The 17239-nt window shown below is 44.9% G+C and overlaps 2 protein-coding genes across 9 annotated transcripts in view; one reads left to right on the forward strand and one right to left on the reverse strand.

The window, feature by feature from the left end:
* CBX3 (chromobox 3) lies at positions 1-14456 on the reverse strand. Of its 5 annotated transcripts, none has more exons than XM_054020121.1 (6): positions 14159-14456; positions 11626-11676; positions 7592-7734; positions 4621-4786; positions 1909-2003; positions 1-664 (listed from the first exon to the last, which is right to left on the reverse strand). In XM_054020121.1, the coding sequence occupies exons 2-6, from the start codon at positions 11647-11649 to the stop codon at positions 538-540; spliced, it is 555 nt and encodes a 184-aa protein (XP_053876096.1). In that variant the 5' UTR covers positions 11650-11676; positions 14159-14456; the 3' UTR covers positions 1-537. The 5 variants fall into 5 exon arrangements, with proteins under 5 accessions (XP_053876096.1, XP_053876095.1, XP_053876101.1 ...); XM_054020120.1 differs by lacking the exon at positions 14159-14456 and adding an exon at positions 13368-13455; XM_054020126.1 differs by lacking the exons at positions 11626-11676; positions 14159-14456 and adding exons at positions 9137-9208; positions 13368-13439.
* Positions 13615-17239, forward strand: part of HNRNPA2B1 (heterogeneous nuclear ribonucleoprotein A2/B1) — a 17534-nt gene continuing 13909 nt past the window's right edge. For 2 of the 4 annotated variants that reach the window (XR_008444016.1, XM_054020119.1), the window contains exon 1: positions 15222-15430. Coding sequence is in view for 3 of the 4 variants with exons in the window: in XM_054020119.1 (XP_053876094.1) it covers positions 15356-15430 (75 nt within the window). In the remaining variant the exon portion in view is untranslated. Of the gene's footprint in view, positions 13708-15221; positions 15431-17239 lie in introns of those variants that run through there. The other 2 variants (XM_054020118.1, XM_054020117.1) reach the window with 2 other exon arrangements.

The raw sequence follows: 17239 nt of genomic DNA on the forward strand, positions 1-17239 counted from the left end.
TAAAGGAAGAATATAAAACTATTTTATTGACCACTGTTCACCAGTATTTACAATAAAGTAAACAATATACAGTATGATAACATTCAAATTACTACAAAGTTAGTTCTTACCTGGCCTCTTTGGGACTACATTACCTCAAATACTAAAAAGAATGGTTCTACATGTTATGGGGCTAGGTTGGGGTAAAGAAGATACATGCACATCAATAGCATAGAAGACTATAAAACATCTGTGAGTTTGTTTAAACATTTGTTATGATTCAGTAATAACTATGGAGGATCATGAAGGTTTATAAAAGCCTTTACCTAATATGGAGGAAATAGTATCAAATGCTGTCCTGTCATTAATGAAGCAAGTTGCAGAAAGCCTTTATTTACTTGCTGTTGATGCAAAACACACTACTTCAAAAAACAAACATATCAAACTCAATTCTCATTAGAATGTAGAGGTTTTCCTCACATTGCTAATAAATCAAAGAATAAAATCAAAATCCAGGTTTTCATATTCATATATATATAAAAAAAGCAATGCAAATGATTATTGTGCTTCATCTTCCGGACACGAATGCCAAGTTAGTCGCTCTTCATAAAAAGCAATTACAATCTGAGGACATTTCATGTTAGCTTCTTTGGCCAGCACCAAGTCTGCCTCATCCGAGTCTTTCCTAAGAGGGGAGGGTTTAAAAAAACAAACAAGTCTTGAGTTTAAGAGCTATTACTAAACCAGATGGGTTTGAAATTGATATTAGAATATATTTCATGATCAAAGAGCAGAGGTAGGAGTTTAAATTCTAGAAAAATCTATCCTTGTTAATCACCATTAGCAACTTTCCAGAGGTCATCACTTGGAGAAGGTCCTCTTAAAAGGACATCAATTAAAGATCACAATTTCTAGTTAACAGCAGTTTCAATATAGCAGTCCCCAGTTTTCCCTGCCAATTTGTGTTTTACAGTCACATTTTTCCTCAATTAAAAAAAATGTTTCTCTTTCCTTTGTTTGAGAAATCCACACAGACAAAAAGGGAAACCCTGCACAAAGAAAACACTGACTACACAGTAACATAAAGGATAACCTGTCTAGTATTACATATTGCTTCTAATCTCATGTAAAACTTTTCAGACAGGTGTCACAGACAGTTAATTGACAGTGTCACCCTGGGTCAATCTGACACTCACAAACTATTACATCCAATTAGAATAAATGCAATAAAAAAAGTTATCAGATTGCAACTTCTGAACCTGTGTCAGAGTGAAAGAAAATGCAAGACAGTTGATACCCCTGTATTTTAAAAAACTTTTACTGATTTCACATGCCTGCTGCACACCTGCATATTAGAAGTAGGCTTGTTGCATATAACAAAGTGTAAGCTAGCCACAAAGACAGGAAATAAGAAAGAACAAGTTCTCTCATTTTTGTTGTATTTTTCTCTGGTGTTTCATTTCTTCATTTAATAACCCTACAGAAATTCCGAATTGCAACAACCTGCATTTTATATACATCCCAAACGTCACATATCCACTACCTGAGGTTTTTAAGAGGATGAGTAACAGAGTCTTCTAAAGTGCAAATCTTTAAGTGTCTCAATATGGCAAACAAGTGAGATTGATATTTTTGGGGCAACTCAGTTGGACTTCATTGGGAGCAAAATTAGACATTTAAATAAAGGGGTGGAAGCGACTATTGCACTGTCCACACACCTGTGCTCAAAAGCATGAATTCAGTCTCATTAGTTTGACCATGAATATTAGAAATGAGATTCCAATCTTACTCTACTTACTATTTGCTCAGGACAGGTATTCCCAAACACAGAAACAAGTAAATTGTCATCTTTCCTGTCTCACTCCAAAAAGGAAATAGTTTCTCACCAGTTTAAACACTTTGGATCAGAGATGTCTGTACATCACTTACCATTTCATGAGAAACATAAGTTCTCCGCTGCTATCTGTGGCTCCAATTATCCGCTCAGGATCAAGACCTCTTGCAAACCCCCTTGGTTTATCAACCTATTAAAAAGGTTGAACGTCATATCTTTTAACATTAATTTTACATCATTTTAAGGCAAGTTTCAGACAAGTTATAGCTTACATCAAGTCAAGACTTATTTTGTCATTTTACGCTTTAGAACAGTGGTTCTTAACCTTTACTGCAGCCTGCACCCCTTTGGTTCTCAAAAATATGTTCTCGCACCCCTTATCAAAACTCATTATACACATAATCATAAGCCGGTTCGTTTATAAGCCGACACATCCCCGCTCCGAAGGATAAGTAAAAATGGAAAAATTTTATGACCCATTCATAAGCCGACTCTATAACTCAGGGATCAGCAAACTTTGACTCCCGGGCCATCAGGATAAGCCGCTGGCGGGCCAAGATTGTTTGTTTACCTTGAGCGTCCGCAGGTGACGTAGGTAAACCTAAGTAAACAAAGTGTCCCGGCGTGCCAGCTGCTTACCCTGATGGGCCGGGACAGCAACTAGTGGGGAATTTTGGGGGGGAGGGGAGGGGAGGGGAGAGAAGCTGGGGTCAGGGGACCCCAGGTTAAGAACCACTGCTTTAGAATGAATTAGTTAAATTTAGCAAAAAAGATGAATTTATATCATTAATATACACATTTATTTCAGAAAACTAGATAAGGCAGGAAGCATCTTTCTAGTGGAAGCTTAGTGTAAAGGTCAGGGAACGTCATAGCATCCTTTAGTTCACCTGTATGATTGTATCAGTGACATGCAAACTGCAGCCAATTTCTCGAGTTTAGGAGCCAGCAATAGCTCCGAGTTAGAAGTGATTTCTGCAGAGAAATTAAAACCCAAGCCTGCAAACAGTTACTTCCTCTTGAAAAATCACAGTGATGTCAATGGTACCATGCTGGAATAACTAAGAGTATGCAGTCATTGTTTACAGGACCATACCCTTAAGACTAAATAAAAAAATCCCTCTTATAAGTAAGGTACAATTTAGTCACAGGTATTTTTATTAAAAGTCATGGACAGGTCACAGGCAGTAAAGAAGTCACCACCCATGACCGATCCATGATTTCACTGCTCCCAGAGCAGCAGCTGGTGCGGTTCGCCTCAGGGCTGCCCCAGCTGCTCAGGCAGCCATAGGGTCAGCCGCACCGGCTGCTGCAGAAGACACGGAGGTCCCAGAAAGTCACAGAATCCGTGACTTCCAAGACCTCCATGAAAGACTCGCAGTCTTATTTATAAGATCTACAATGTAGACAGTTCTACCAACTTAAGTGTCACATGTCAAATAATTTTGTTTTATCTTTCAATTTCTCTTCACATGAGTTTATCTATGCCTTTGATTGGTCTTACTGTCTGATCTCCCCCCAGTTGTACAATATCCTTTTTGCAATGGGGTGATCAATACTATATACAGTATTCCATATGAGGCTATACACTGATTTATATAAAGGAATTACAATATTTGTATTATTCACCATCCTATCTCCTATGCCAGTGGTTCTCAAACTTTTTTTTCTGGCGACGCAGTTGAAGAAAATTGTTGATGCCCACAACCCAATGGAGCTGGGGATGAGAGGTTGGGAGTGTGGGAGGGGCTTATGGCTGGAGCAGAGGGTTGGGGTGAGGGCTGCAGGGGTTGGGGTTCAGGAGGGTACTCCAGGTTTGGGGGGGCTCAGGGCTGGGCTCTAGGTAAACGCTCTAGGGTTGAGCTGGGGATGAGGGGTTTGTGGTGTAGGAGGGGGCTCAGGGTTTGGGGGGGCTCAGGGCTGGGGCAAGGGATTGGGGCACAGGCTAACCTCTGTCAACTCCCAGGCAGCGTCACGGCTGGGGTGCAGAGGCAGGTCACGACCCGCAGTTTGAAAATCACTGCCCTATGCATCCTAACTTTTTTTTTTTTTAGATAAATACCACAGCTGAACAAAATTTTTTCAGTGAGCTGTCTACAATGACACCCAGGTCCCTTGCTTGAATGAATAATTACTTTAGAATCCTGCAAGACATTCAAGTTTTTCCCCTCCAATATGCATTATTTTGCACTTGTCAACAATGAAATCATTCACCATCATGTTGCCTATTCATCTAGTTTGTTTAGGTCTTTCTGAAATTCTTCAGCCCCTCTGGTCATGACTAACCTAAACATCTTTTTCATTTGCAAATGTTAGTAGCAACACTCACCCCCCTTTCCAAATCATTAATATATTAAAACATTGGACCGAAGACAAAACCTTGAGACACCGTAACCCATGATGAAAATTGACCATTTAATCCTATTCTCTGCTTCAGTATCTACTAGACCACTAAGTATATTCTCACCCAGGAATACTTAGCTTCTTTAGTGGAACCTTGTCAAAGGCTTTTTGGAAGTCTAAGGAAGAACTGATTGACTATATTTATTCACTACTTTGTCATGTTCAAATATATAGTGAGACAACTTTCTTTTGCAGAAGCCAGGCTGGTTAGACCCTATCATATCATGAGCTTCCAGGTGTTTTGTTATTCTGTTTTGAAATTATTGTTCTAAACCAATTTTCTAGATATAGATGTATGGCTTGTCTATAATTCCCTTGATCACCCCTAGAATTTTTTTAAATATAGGTACAAACATTCAACATAAGAAAAAGCATTTGTATAGCAACAACTTTAACATACTTACAGAATCCCTCTTTTTCTTTGATTTACTGTCATCAGATTCACTATCTGATAAAGATTTTCTTTTCCCACCATCTGTTTTTTCTTTACCAGCTTTCTGGGAGTTCAGAAAGGCTTCGATTAACTCTGGACAATCTAAGTTTTCTTCGGGCTCCCATGTGTTGTCAGCACTGAAACACACATACAGCTAGCTCATGAAAGGCTATCAAAAGCCCAGAAACCTAATTTGGCCACATAGCTCACAGTAAGCAAAACATTAAGTAACACAGTCATTTGGCCACGTAGCTCACAGTAAGTAAAACAGGCTTCTTATACCGGAGGTGAATCTACTTTATTTTCTTAAATTACCTTGCAATCATCAGATATGCACTTAGAGTTATGCTCTGTTCTGTTATTGCTGCAGAACAACTGCTGATAGAAGATACAGTACAGACATCCCTATCCACAACTTTTTCTTTTTTTTAAACCCTACCCAACCACACTGTAGAAGCTGACTGGCCCTTGAAGATCTACTCCCTTCCGATTTAAAGACCTTCAAATACAGATAGGGAACCATATAAATAAACGGTCTGTGGGCATGAGGAAAAGCTAACTAAGTCTGAAAACTATCCAAGTGTGCTTAGTTTTATTTGCTACTTAATGTCAAATCTTTTAACTGTGTCCCTACAAAAGGGATAAGTGCCTTCTCAGTCCATCATATGCACCAGTACCAAACACTGCATGAACAGGGAATCCCCAAGAAATATAATTGGGTATCTGGAGGCAAGTCCCGTAAACATCCAGACTAAACAAGTTACTGCTACATACATCTGAGCAGAATATGCACTTTAGGAGATAATACATGGGCAACCATAGTGTGACTATTTGGAGCAATATGCAATTATAACATAAATGTGTTACTCCTGAGAAAATTCTGTGCACATTTTAAAATTTTGCAAATTTGTATTAGTCAATAAATAAATGTGGAGGCTCCAGCATGGCAGTGGGGAGCACAGGCCACTGGCTGCACAGACGTATATAACCCTGGAGCACCCTCCCTCCCCCCCCGGGGACAGAGACTCAGCCATGAGGCTGCACTCAACCCTCACACAGCACAAGGGCCAGGCCTGCCCCCAAAACACCCTGGGACCCTGCCCCTCTGCGCCAGGTGCAATAGGTGTGGGCAGGCAGGCTCAGCCCAGCAGGATCCAAGTATAGAGGGGCTTAGTATGGGGGGATCCAGATGTGGGGTGAGAGGATTGTGTGTGGGGCAATCTGGGAGCAAGTAGCTCAGCAGAGGACTCAAGTGCAGGGGAGGGAGGGATCTGGGTGCAGAGGCTCGTTGGGGAGTTCCAGGCAGAGGGGCAATGGGACTCTGCAGGATGGTCCAGGTGAAGGTCGCTGGGGCTCAGCAGGGGCAGTCCGGATGTGTGGGGATGGGGCCTGGCAGGTGGGGGCTGGGTGTGAGATGCTCAGCAGGAATGGTTCAGGTGCAGCTAGTTGGGGCTCAGTGGGATAGGAGTCTGGGGGCTTTTTGGGGTGGTCCAGGTGCACGGAGGAGTGGGGGTTCAACAGACCTGCTTAACAGGGGAGCCCTAGCTGCTGCCAAGGGGACACCCCATGCAGGGCTCCCGCTTCCTCCCCCATTCCCCTACTTTTTCCCCCATCCCCTCCCCTTCCCTCATGCCTCTCCCCCTGCTCCTTCCTCCCACCCCATCCTCCCTTCCCCCCATGGGCACTCACTGTTGTGCAGAAAACAGGATGGCTCCCAGCACACAGAAGGGGAGCACGACTAGCACTAAAACCCAGGAGGCAGTGTCCAGCTGCAGAGTCAGCGGAGCCAAGCGGCACCCTCCTTCACCCAGCCAGTTCTGTGCTCGCAGAAATGGGGGGGTGGGGCAGTGGCACATGACCCCCCACCACCACCTCTGTTTGGGGGGCAATGCCTCAGTGAGCTATGCCCATGGACATCCCCAGGCGCCCACCTTGCCCCAGCTTCCCCATCATTTTCTGCAGGGAAGCAAAGAAATCTACAAAGGGACATGAATTCTGTGTGCGTGCAGTGGCGCAGAATTTCCCTAGGAGTAATGTGTGCAAGACTGTGGATGTGTTCTAACAGTAGGTAGGAGATATGTTTAAGGGATTTTATTTATTTATTTGCAGCTGATGAAGTGTAATCTCCCACAATTAACATTCAGCAGAGTGATTCACTAGTCAAGCAAGCCCCAAGTTCCTCTTGAGTGAATTGAGCTTAAGCTATCCATATCTTAACTATATGGGGTCAGGGTTTGTCTACACTGCTTTAGCACTAATTTAGCTATCAATTAAAAAAAAAGTTAAATCGGTGCAACATCTAATGTGGATACACTTATATCAATAAAAGGTGTTTACGTGTACATCTATACTGAGAAACAGTGACAAAGTACAACTATTACTGAGGCCTTATTGAATATACTACAGTTACTTCAGATTTTCTTCCACCATGGTCTCAAAAAATCCTTAAGAGGTTAGTCAGAAGAATGAATACATACTTAAAATAGATCTGCTTGTTTTGAAGTGCTATGGGCTACTGAAGTCTGATGAGCAACCAACAGAAGCTCCAGTATACAACATCCCTTTGCCTTTTACAAGTTTAAAATATCAAGTAATTCTAAATGAAAGGCTATTCACTCTTAGGCATGGTCTACACTACCAACTTATGTTGGTATAACTATGTTGCTCAGGGTTGTGAAAAATCCAGACCCCAAACGATGCAGTTAAACTGACCTAATTCCCAGCATACACAGTGCAAGGTTTTTCCCCCATCAACCTAGCGACCATCTCTCTGTGAGGTGGTGTTTTTCCATCGGCATAGACAGTCTTCACTGAAGCAGTGCAGTTGCACCACTGCAGTGTTTGACATGTAGAAAAGCCTTTACTTCGACAGGCAATACAGTGGAATGTATATAATGGATTTTAGGTGCTATCAGAAAAAAAATACATTTGGAATTCCTTACTCTGTAAATCCTTTCCATTTCAAGAAGTATTCAACCTTCCCATTCACTACACGTCTGTCCAGGACTTTCTCCACAACAAATTCTTCAGGCTCTGCTTCTTCAACTTTTTTACCTTTGCCATTCTGTTTCTTTCCCATTTTGTGCTATAAAAGAAGTTAAAAATTATATTTATAATAATATTTTATATTGCTTTATGTAGCTACTTCAATGGCCAAGCACAACCTTTACTCACTACATAGCAGAGAAATGGCAACTTATTCATACTGGGTCCAGGGCTCAAATTCCTATTAGGTTAGTGCAGGTAATCTGAGTGCCATTTTTTGTAAGTTGCTTAATAAAATACCCAACACCGAGAAACAGTCTTTTTTAAAGGCAAAATGTTTTTGCCCATGCAATCAATGCCTCCTTTCCCTTAACTGTCATTCCACTCCTTCCTCTAGTGCCAAAGCCTCAAAATTTACAAGAACTTCTAGAATAAATGTGACTGAACACCCACAAAAAAGGCAGTGTATTAGGAACAGCATAAAGGCATATACAAAAAAACAAAGCATTAAAGGAATTGTGGGGGAGGCGGACAAAACAGAAAGGGGATGATATTCTGGCTACTAAGAGAGAAAACTAAAGGCAATTAATTACTACTTTCCTCCCACTCCCTCCAAAAAAGTAAAAGTGTGGAGGGGAGAAGAGCTAAAGTCATATTGCTATACCAAGCTGGATGCCCAACAATAACTGATAACAGCTGCCAGCAGGATGTGTTACTTGTAACATTCCATAGCTGCCATTCTCCCACATTGGTGTATGGGTAAAGATGGAACTTTCACTCAAACAGATGTTACAGAGGTTCAAAAACCTAAGATAGCTACGCTTAAAGAACAGCACTTAATGTATAAAATTTCTCTAATTAAAACTTTACAGAGATGTTGTATTTAAGTGTACATTAGATACATTGTTGTATAACATCCTTTAAATGCTTAAAATAAAATTAATTACATCCACATCATCCTCAAGGCATTCCAAGTTTAATAAGGCACAGTTAAATGCATTAGAAGGACAAGGTATTTTTCAAAATTTCCTTGTTCGTAATCCTAAAAGGCTTGAAACAAGTCTAGTACTGTCACATTGAGTGTTTGGAGCTCTATGGGTCTAAGTGGAGAGTTCTGGTTGCCATTTTGGATGTGCTCCTTACGGAAAGCATTCAAAATGGCAGCAGGACTTTGAAACCCCCCCAATGTACTATAGTCCTATGGGAGCATTAAATAAAGTAGTGCTGTCACATTTCCCTTACCAAACTATTTTCCTACTGAGCACAGGCCTGCTATTATAACGTTTGTCATGAGTACTATCTGCAATTAACACTGACATTTTGAGAAAGCAATGAAGCATTTATTTTGAAACTCTACATAAGTTTTAGATGAGTTTGGGAAAGGGTGGGTGTTCTGTTTTTTAAAGGGGATATCATCAAGTCTGTCAGGCTCAAAGTTAGTTCTTTCCACTTTCTGTAATTTAAGATTTTCAAGTTTTTGGTACTTCTTTTCAAAAACATACATAATCCTTGAGGATCCTTTTCCTAATTAGTCCTTCACAAATGCCACCAACTTCAGACTCCTGGTTAGAAACCTACAAATTGAAGGTTCATACAGCAAAATACAAAAAAGGAAATAGGTTTCAAGATTTCTATTCTAAACAGTGAGCTTATACATATAAAGATACCAAATGTGGTGTTTGTTTGGGGGACAGGGTGATTTAAAGTAGCGCAAGCATTTACAATCTTATTTAAATCTTTATTTGTATGTCCCAGAGATATTTTGAGCAAAGCACCAATGTCTGAACAGTGCTAACTTAATCACAGGTATTTTTTGGCCTCGAGAGAGAGAGAGAATTCTAAAAGAGAACAAGGATGTAAGATAAAGACACAGATAAAGGAAATATATGAAGATGTCAAGCTATCCTCTGAAGGTAGCTTCCTTTAAAGGAAAGAAAAAGAAGGAGTGAAGGACAGAAGAGAGAAATAGGTAGAGATGGAAAAATAGCAAAAAATGAAGAACAAGTGACATAATGCTCATAGCACAATAGTAGCAACACTATAGTTATAGTTGATGAGTAAACATGTATTCAAATTAATATAACTTTCTGAAAGATTCTCCTTTGGGCTTTGACTCAGTACCACAGTGAATTATTTTGAGAAAGTGAAAAAAATAATTCACCCTCTTATTCTCATAATTTAAGTATAAATGCTTTTTAGACTTCTAAGTCAATTAAAAAAAACTTAAGTTTGGCATGTATAAAGCCTTCCATGGAAGAATATGAGCTTTGTTTAAAAAGCTTGCTTGAAAAACCATCATGAGCACTTGAAATTTATTGGACATTACTGATTTAAGCATGCCTCATATGTACACAAGGACAGATGTTCAAACTTTTCTTCTTGCCCCTCACTACATTCTATTATGCTTATTTGACCACACAGCCTGAAGAAAAATTGCGCATTCAGCTCAAATTTTGGATGCTCCGTGTATGTATGCTTCTACATGCACTTCACCCAACAGAAACACACAGTATTTGAAGCTGTTAATGGGAAGAAGAGTCACTAGACCCATTTGACCCCTTTTTCTGAGTCCCATATCGGAGAACACCATATCCTGGGCATTTTAATGTTGCATGTTCAAATAAAGTGTACTTCGCTTCTCTTTCCCACATTCAAAATTCACATAAGAAGTATGCACACACATATTACCTTCAGTGTATGATCACTCACCTTTTTAATTTTATACAAGTGAAAGATTATTACATTAATGTAGCATTATGGTAGATGGTTCAGATATACACAAGTCAGAAACATCAAAGTTACAGTTTAAAGAGAAACCCTAACTGTCATCTTCATACACTGGGAGAAGCATGGTTCCTATGGGAACCATTAACTGATTTTCCTGACCTGTGCAGCTAAGTTCCTAAAAAAATATTGACTGCATTAATAGGTTCTCTTCCCCTCCTCTGAGCATTTCGGGCCTGATATTACCCTCACTTATGTTAGAGAGTTGGGGCACTAACGTCTAATGGAAGGTCTGAAGCTTGATAAAGTGTTTGCAATGTTATTGCTTACACTGTTGGAGTCCAGTGAAAAATAATGAGGCAGCTAAGGGACAGGAGGTGATATTGGTATTTAATTTGTCAGGATATGGGATAAATTAGTACTTACTGACTAGTAATAAGTTTAATAGCAGGCTTTTTTTTAAGTAAATGTCACAAAAGCACAAAATTTCCCCTCCTTCCCCACATTTAGGCTATATAAAAATCTGTTTGCCTATTATTTTCCCACTAAGTAAACCTAGCACCAGGCTTCTGCACTTCTGTCCTTTACCAACATGTACTGCCATTAGTTAAATGAATATTAGAGCAACTACTGTGACATCCATTTGTCCTTAATTTCAGAGTTTTTTGGCTCATAATTTAATATCAAGAAGTTTCACAGTAACTTGATATCTGTCAAAGCCCTGTTACAATGGTCCAGGTGGGGGAGACATTTAATAATCTCCGCTCCTATGAAATCAAAGCGAATTGTTATTTACTAGTAATAGTTCCAACAGCAATATTAACTATGCCCTGTCGCATCTTGTACTGTGCCTGCAGTTGCAATCATTTTTCCCTGAACGGCTAGGGAGAAGTTAAAATGAATATGTTTTTGCCCTTTTTAAATACACAATGAATTACATGGGGTGCTGAAAGGAGGCTAAAAAATTCAAAGTGTTTTCTGTTAAAGGTTATTAAACAATTTTCACTTTAAATCAGAGAGCTGAAATGGAGCACAGGCCTCCATTAAAAAGATAGGTTTTTTGTTTTGTTTGTAAGATAGCAGTTTTATTTAAGCCAAAGTTAATGTCCTTTCTATTAGCCTTACTTTCTGGATCTGAGAATTTAGTCAGAATAATGCTGGGGAGGAGAGATGTGGATGTATCTTCTACATGGAGATGCCAAGTTATAATTTTGAAGAAAAATACTTCGGTTAAATCCTTATATATTTTAGGTGCTCATGAACTTACCAATGTAGTTTTATTGGAGGCCATTTTTATTGCAGACTTGCAGAGCTTTTACTAGAAAAATGCATGACAATTAAAAGGAAGTTTACATTACTCAGAGAAAGGCATCCCAATACAATCATGGTCCTTGTTCCAACCCCAATGTGTTCACTGCACATAACATTTCAAGTGTGGATTAAATCCAGAGAAGTATATTACTAGTTTCCTTGTCAACCCACAAACACACCATTATGCTAGCCATCACTCTTGCTACTGATTGTGTATGAAGAGTTACAAGAATGTCCTTCCACCAGCATAAGGCAGAGATGTTTCAGAGAGATGGGGAGAACCATTAGGATGTATATTTCCTTAAACCCAATGGGAAAAGTGTTCTGATTCTAGCAGTTAACCAAGAGATATTTAAAAGCATTTTCAAGATGCAAAAGTTAGATTTTAATTAGCAACAGCTAAGTATCTGTAGTGTAATATAGTAGTAAGTTACCAGTAACCCTGACACAGCAGAAAATACATATAAACTGCAGATTATGTTAAAGCAACTGTAATGTTGCAAACAAGGATCAGAAGGCAAGAGTTAAGGCTAATACAGACATTAACTCTGCCAAATTGCACACATGGTATACTGAAGACTAAAATACTTAATTAAGAAATATACATTTCATTAACCTAAATAGATTATATAAACATATGATCTGGATGAAGCAAACTCATCCCCTTCCCCACACAGTTTCTCACACTAATCACCTCTGGGCACAGATTTCACCACCCACCCCTGCAAACTACAAAATGAGCAAGGCAAAGGGAAACCTTTATTAAAGGCCAAAAGAGGCCTTTGACTCAGCAATCCCGCCCAATTCTCATCCCCGGGCAGCCAGAGCGGTGGTATTGTAGCCAAGTCCGGGGGGAGGGTGGGGCAGAGGGCGAGGGTTGGGCCCTGCTGCTGGGCATCTCGTCTTGTCTCCATTGAGAGGAGATGAGGGGAGGGAAACAAAGGCCCGTGGTAGAGGGACGAAGGGTAAGGCTGCGCGACAGGCCTGTGGTGGGTGCACATAAAAGGCCTGGGTGTCCTAACGGGACTAGGCGAACACGGAGTAGGGCTAAGCCGCAGCCCAACATAGAGGAGGAAGCCCTGCGTCCCCTTCCCCTTGTGGGGGGTGGGAACAGCTGCGGCCACACGACAGCCAGCCCCGGCAAGTCATGTGCGTTACCCAAAGCCGCCCTCCACCATTTCACACAGCCGCTCTAAGAAGAGAGCGACGGCCCCTTCCCAGCGCCACGTTGCCCCCTCGCCAAGCACGACCATTGCGCTCCAAGGCTAAGCCAGGCGGACCGCGGGAAAAAGCCACCCCCCGTGCGGGTGGCTTCGCTTTGTCCAGTGAACGGTACGCGCCCACTGAGCCTCCGCGCTGGGTGCTGCCGCATCTCCCCAGGCTGCCCCCCAGCTCCAGTGTCTAACCACTCTCCTCGCATTGCACCAGGCTGAGGCCCAGGAACCTTCCGCCTACCTCTGGGGACAGGCACCCACTAGAGATCCCGGGGCTCAGCTCCCCTTTCTCCCGCCCAACGCCGCCACTTCCCTTCAGCTGGGGTGGCTGCTAAAGGCGGGCAGCGGTGGCGGCGTTGGGGGGCGGGGGGGCAGGACCTCTGCAGTTACACCAAACACGAGCCCAGCTGCAAGGGATTTGGGGCGCTGCCCCATTCACGGCGAGGTTAAATTGGAAGCGAGAGAAAGAGAGAAGGATACAGACTTCAATGGTGCCCGGCGGCTCGGGTTTCCCGTCTCCTCCTTGCTCCCTGCGCGCACTGAGCAGCAGCGACATCTGAGGGGGTGGGGGCAGAGGCTGGGGCGGCTACTGCGGGGTGTGAGCGCTGAGCTGCGCGCTAGCTGGCGGCGGGGCACAGCGCACAACGCCGCCTACACGCGAGCTGCAGCCTCCTGCCACTGCTGCTGCCGTGTCGCCAGTGCGGGAGCGAGAGGGGGGCCAGCCAGGGCTTCTCTCCGAGAGGGCAGTTTGAAACACGGGGACGCGGCCTCAGCGAGCGCCTGGGCGAAGCAAGATGCCTCGCGGAGACAGAGAGAGCGACTGGGTGAGTCCCGGGGCCCATGAGCGCGCGCTATGGCCGCCTGGCGAATGGCCACTGCCAGCCTCTGCCTGGGCGCGGCTCCGAGCCGGGACGGGCCCAGCGCCCGAGCGCAGAGCCGGCCGGCGGGGGAGAGTCCCCGCGTCGGCCGAGGGGACGTTAGAGGCGGGTTGGGGGCTCGCAGCTCGGTTAGGGAGGAGAACGTGGGGGCTGGTCGGGGCGAGGCGGCTCCCGCGCGGGGAGGAGGAGGGGGTGCGTGAGGAGGGGATTTTGGGGGGGGGGCAGTAGAGGAGCTCGGGGCGCTTCACTCCTTTGCTCGGAGGGGGGGATGGGGCCACGCGGCCTCTTTCCCGAGGGCGGGCGGCGGGAGCCCGCGGCCATTTCCCCACTGAGCTCGGCGAGGGGGAGGGGAGCCGCCGAAGCGCCATTTCCCCGGCGAGCCGGAGGCAGCACTCACCCTTTGTTGCGGGGCCGCTGTGCGCGGAGCTGGCTACCGGGGGGTCTGCCCTTCTCGCTCGATCTTGGGCCCGGCTGGCGGCGTCTCGATGCTGGCGCCAAAATTCGGCCACTTATCACTTCCTCCCTGGCGGCCCAAGGCAAAGGGACCAGCCCGCCAACAAAGGAGATCTCGGGGGCGCGCACTCACCGCGCTCCGGGTTTGCCCCACTGGTCCCTGCCTGCACCACAGGTGGGGAAAAGGGGGCCTTTGGCTAATTATATCTCTTTTGCTGCGAGGAGCAGTCTCCGGGCAGCTTCGGCAATTTCCGGAAAAAACCCGAAGCGGGAGCAGAGTCCGAGCCGAGCAGCTTCGGCTCTGCTCGGACACGAGAGGCTTTCCGGCTTTTTTGCCGGAAATTGCCGAAGAGGCCATTTTAGGCGATGATTCCTGTTTCGGCTCTTTCCGGAAACGGTCGAAGTGAATCGAATCACAGTCCGTGCTAGTTCGTTTTTTCCCGGGCAGTGCCGAAGTGGAGTAGGTCCACGACGACGCCTGTTTCGGCTCTTTCCGGAGAGAGCCATTGCTAAAGGAGTTGCTGAATTTTTACTACGCTATTGAAACACAAAGAAGCGTTCCGCAGAACTGTGGGCCGTCTCGGGGGGTGTTTAATTCCACTCGCGATCAAAACAGCCGAATACAGTTATGAGTGGGAAGGGGAGCGAGGGACCGACCACTGCGTGGCGATGCATTTAAAAATACGTAACAGTTAAGGCAGCCATTACTAGAAGGGTTGAGTCCTATTCTCGAACAGGGTTACGTAGACCACGAGGTGTATGATACGCAAATAGTGCAAATTTGGCTCGTACAGCTGCGAAAGGTGCGTTTTGGTTTGCAGTAGTTAGTATATTTACGTAAGGAAAGGCTTATTCGTAAAACTGTACGCTTTTAGCGCAGGTCTAGTAGTTGGAACTTTCCCGTTAGTTGATGCGCATGGTGGCGCAGTGGGCGAGACTTGGTGGTTTTCCGTAGCAGAGACGTTAGAGGGGAGGAAGGTTCTGGAAGCGCCGGCGGCCGTTGGGCTGGTGCGCAGCACAGGGAGGCGGGGGTACACGCTGCGGCAACAGCGCAAGCGGAGGGAAGTCCTAGAGCCGCCTGACAGACCGTTTAACCGAACTCCCGTTACGCTAGCGAGCCGCGTGCGCCCTAGGGGTGACCATGGAGGGCAGTAAGCGAACCGGGTCTCTCTCCGGCCCTGCGAAACGCCGGGATCAGGCCGGGGAGGCACAGATGGTAATGGCGGTAACGAGGGGGAGGGGTAAAATGGCAGCGGGACGAGGGGGGAGGGTGAATGGTCCCGGGCCTAGGGGGGGAGGCGGCGGGGAACCTCCGCCATGAGACGCCTGAGAGGAGTGGCGGGTAGGGAGAGGCGCAGCATCTCTCCGTGGCGGGAGGGGTGGGGGGTGTCTGGGAGCAGGTGGGTTGGCTGAGAAGGGCGGTAACTAGTTCTGTTCCGGTCCGAGGGAGAGGGGCTGGGGTAGCCGGGGCCCTCTTCCCGAGGGCGGGGGGCTGGTGGAGCGGCCGTAGCCGACCCTTAGCGGCCGGCCAGAGAAGATTTTCCCCTCCTCCGCGGCATCGCTCTGCCCAGAGTGGACGCGCGCTCCAACGCAGCAACCATTTTCCTGCTCTGGCCCCTCGGGGCGGCCCCAGTCTCCCGGCACCGCCACATGGCGGGCGCGGCGCTTGATGCGCTCAGGCCTTTGCGGCGCCAGTCCTGCTGCCGCGTTGGGTGGGGACGCTGAGGAGGACTCGTGGAGTCAATAGGACTAGCTCCTTTTGAGTAGAGGCTGCGCAGTTTTGGGGGACCGGGGAATCTGCCTCTCCCCCCCCCCCCCCATCCCTTAGGGGCCTCATCCCATGGCGCTCCTTTTTTTGGCGGGCACGCAGTTCTCGGATGCTGATCTGAAGCTCCCGCTCTTCTATCTCTGGCCGCCATTTTTGTTGATTATGATCTTAACCTGCTCGAGTTTGCAACAGTTTAGAGCCATTCGTTCCCTGCCTCTGTAGGTGGTGTTCTATAAAACACATTCCTTGTGATTGGACGCTGTCCTCTCAAAAAGAGGTTCCACATTTCCCCACCCTTTGGAGATTCGCTCATGTCGTGGGACATAATATCTCTTAGAATAGGCAGACTCCTAGTTACTCATAAAAATCTTACCCGTCGTCTGAGTGCGGGGAAGATGCATTATGGGAAGATCTAAAGACCGGTTATACCCTATTCTTTTATTTATAATTTTGTACAAAAATGAGTTTTCACCAAGATTATAATAGAACGTAGGAAAACCATCAGATGGTTTGTGTCATATGTATTTTATACCAATTAATGTTAACTCTGGAATTAATTGATGGTATTTCATTTTACCTGAAGGGTTTCTTTTAAGTTGCCATATGAGACACTTAGGCCTTGCTTTTCACTGCAAACATTAGATCAGTGTAGCTATGCTGACAGAGCTCCCTAGTGGAAAGTGGTGTTTCTGTCAGCAGAGTAATCTGTGTGCCCTTCACTCCCTAGAAGTCTCAAAACTCAGAGTCCATGTGCCATCCAAGGCAGAGCATGGCATGGGGTTACGTACTTGAGCAAGTCAGTACTGTACTTTGGGACATGCTATTTTTGATGTACCACATGGTAATTAAAAGTTGAGACTCCAATGGCAAACTTCAGAATATTATTTCTTTAGCTAATCCTTAACTGAAGTGTGTGGTCACAGTATGAAAACTTTAGCACTGAAACTTACTTTATTTTAGGTCACAGCATGCTGCTCCACCCTCTCCCCCACCCCCCTGAAACAGTTCTTTGCATATAATGTTCTCAAACTTTCTTAGTGCAAACATCAATTTAACAGGGGGACTAGGCTGTTTACTGGGCTACCCCTTTTTCCTTCCTGGTCATGCTGGCTGCCTCTTGTCTCAGTAGCATTTTGCTTGTGTTGTGAAAATATTACACAATTACATACATTTTTAGCTGTCTTTCAAGAAACTAGTTACCAAGTGTTCTGCAGATCACCAGAAGTTTCATATCATAGAGTCTAGGTAGACCAGGTG

This window comes from Malaclemys terrapin, chromosome 2, assembly GCF_027887155.1.
Source record: "Malaclemys terrapin pileata isolate rMalTer1 chromosome 2, rMalTer1.hap1, whole genome shotgun sequence".
NCBI lineage: Eukaryota > Metazoa > Chordata > Testudines > Emydidae > Malaclemys > Malaclemys terrapin.

Bases quoted from the DNA above. Each gene is read 5' to 3' on its own strand.
- CBX3 (XM_054020126.1), bottom strand. From the start codon at position 13,439: ATGTCGCTGCTGCTCAGTGCGCGCAGGGAGCAAGGAGGAGACGGGAAA. The intron at 4,787-7,591 runs GTAAGGAATTCC...TGTGTGTTTCAG, and splicing joins AAATGGAAAGGATTTACAGA to TGCTGACAACACATGGGAGC. The intron at 2,004-4,620 runs GTAAGTATGTTA...CCTTTTTAATAG, and splicing joins CAAAGAAAAAGAGGGATTCT to GTTGATAAACCAAGGGGGTT.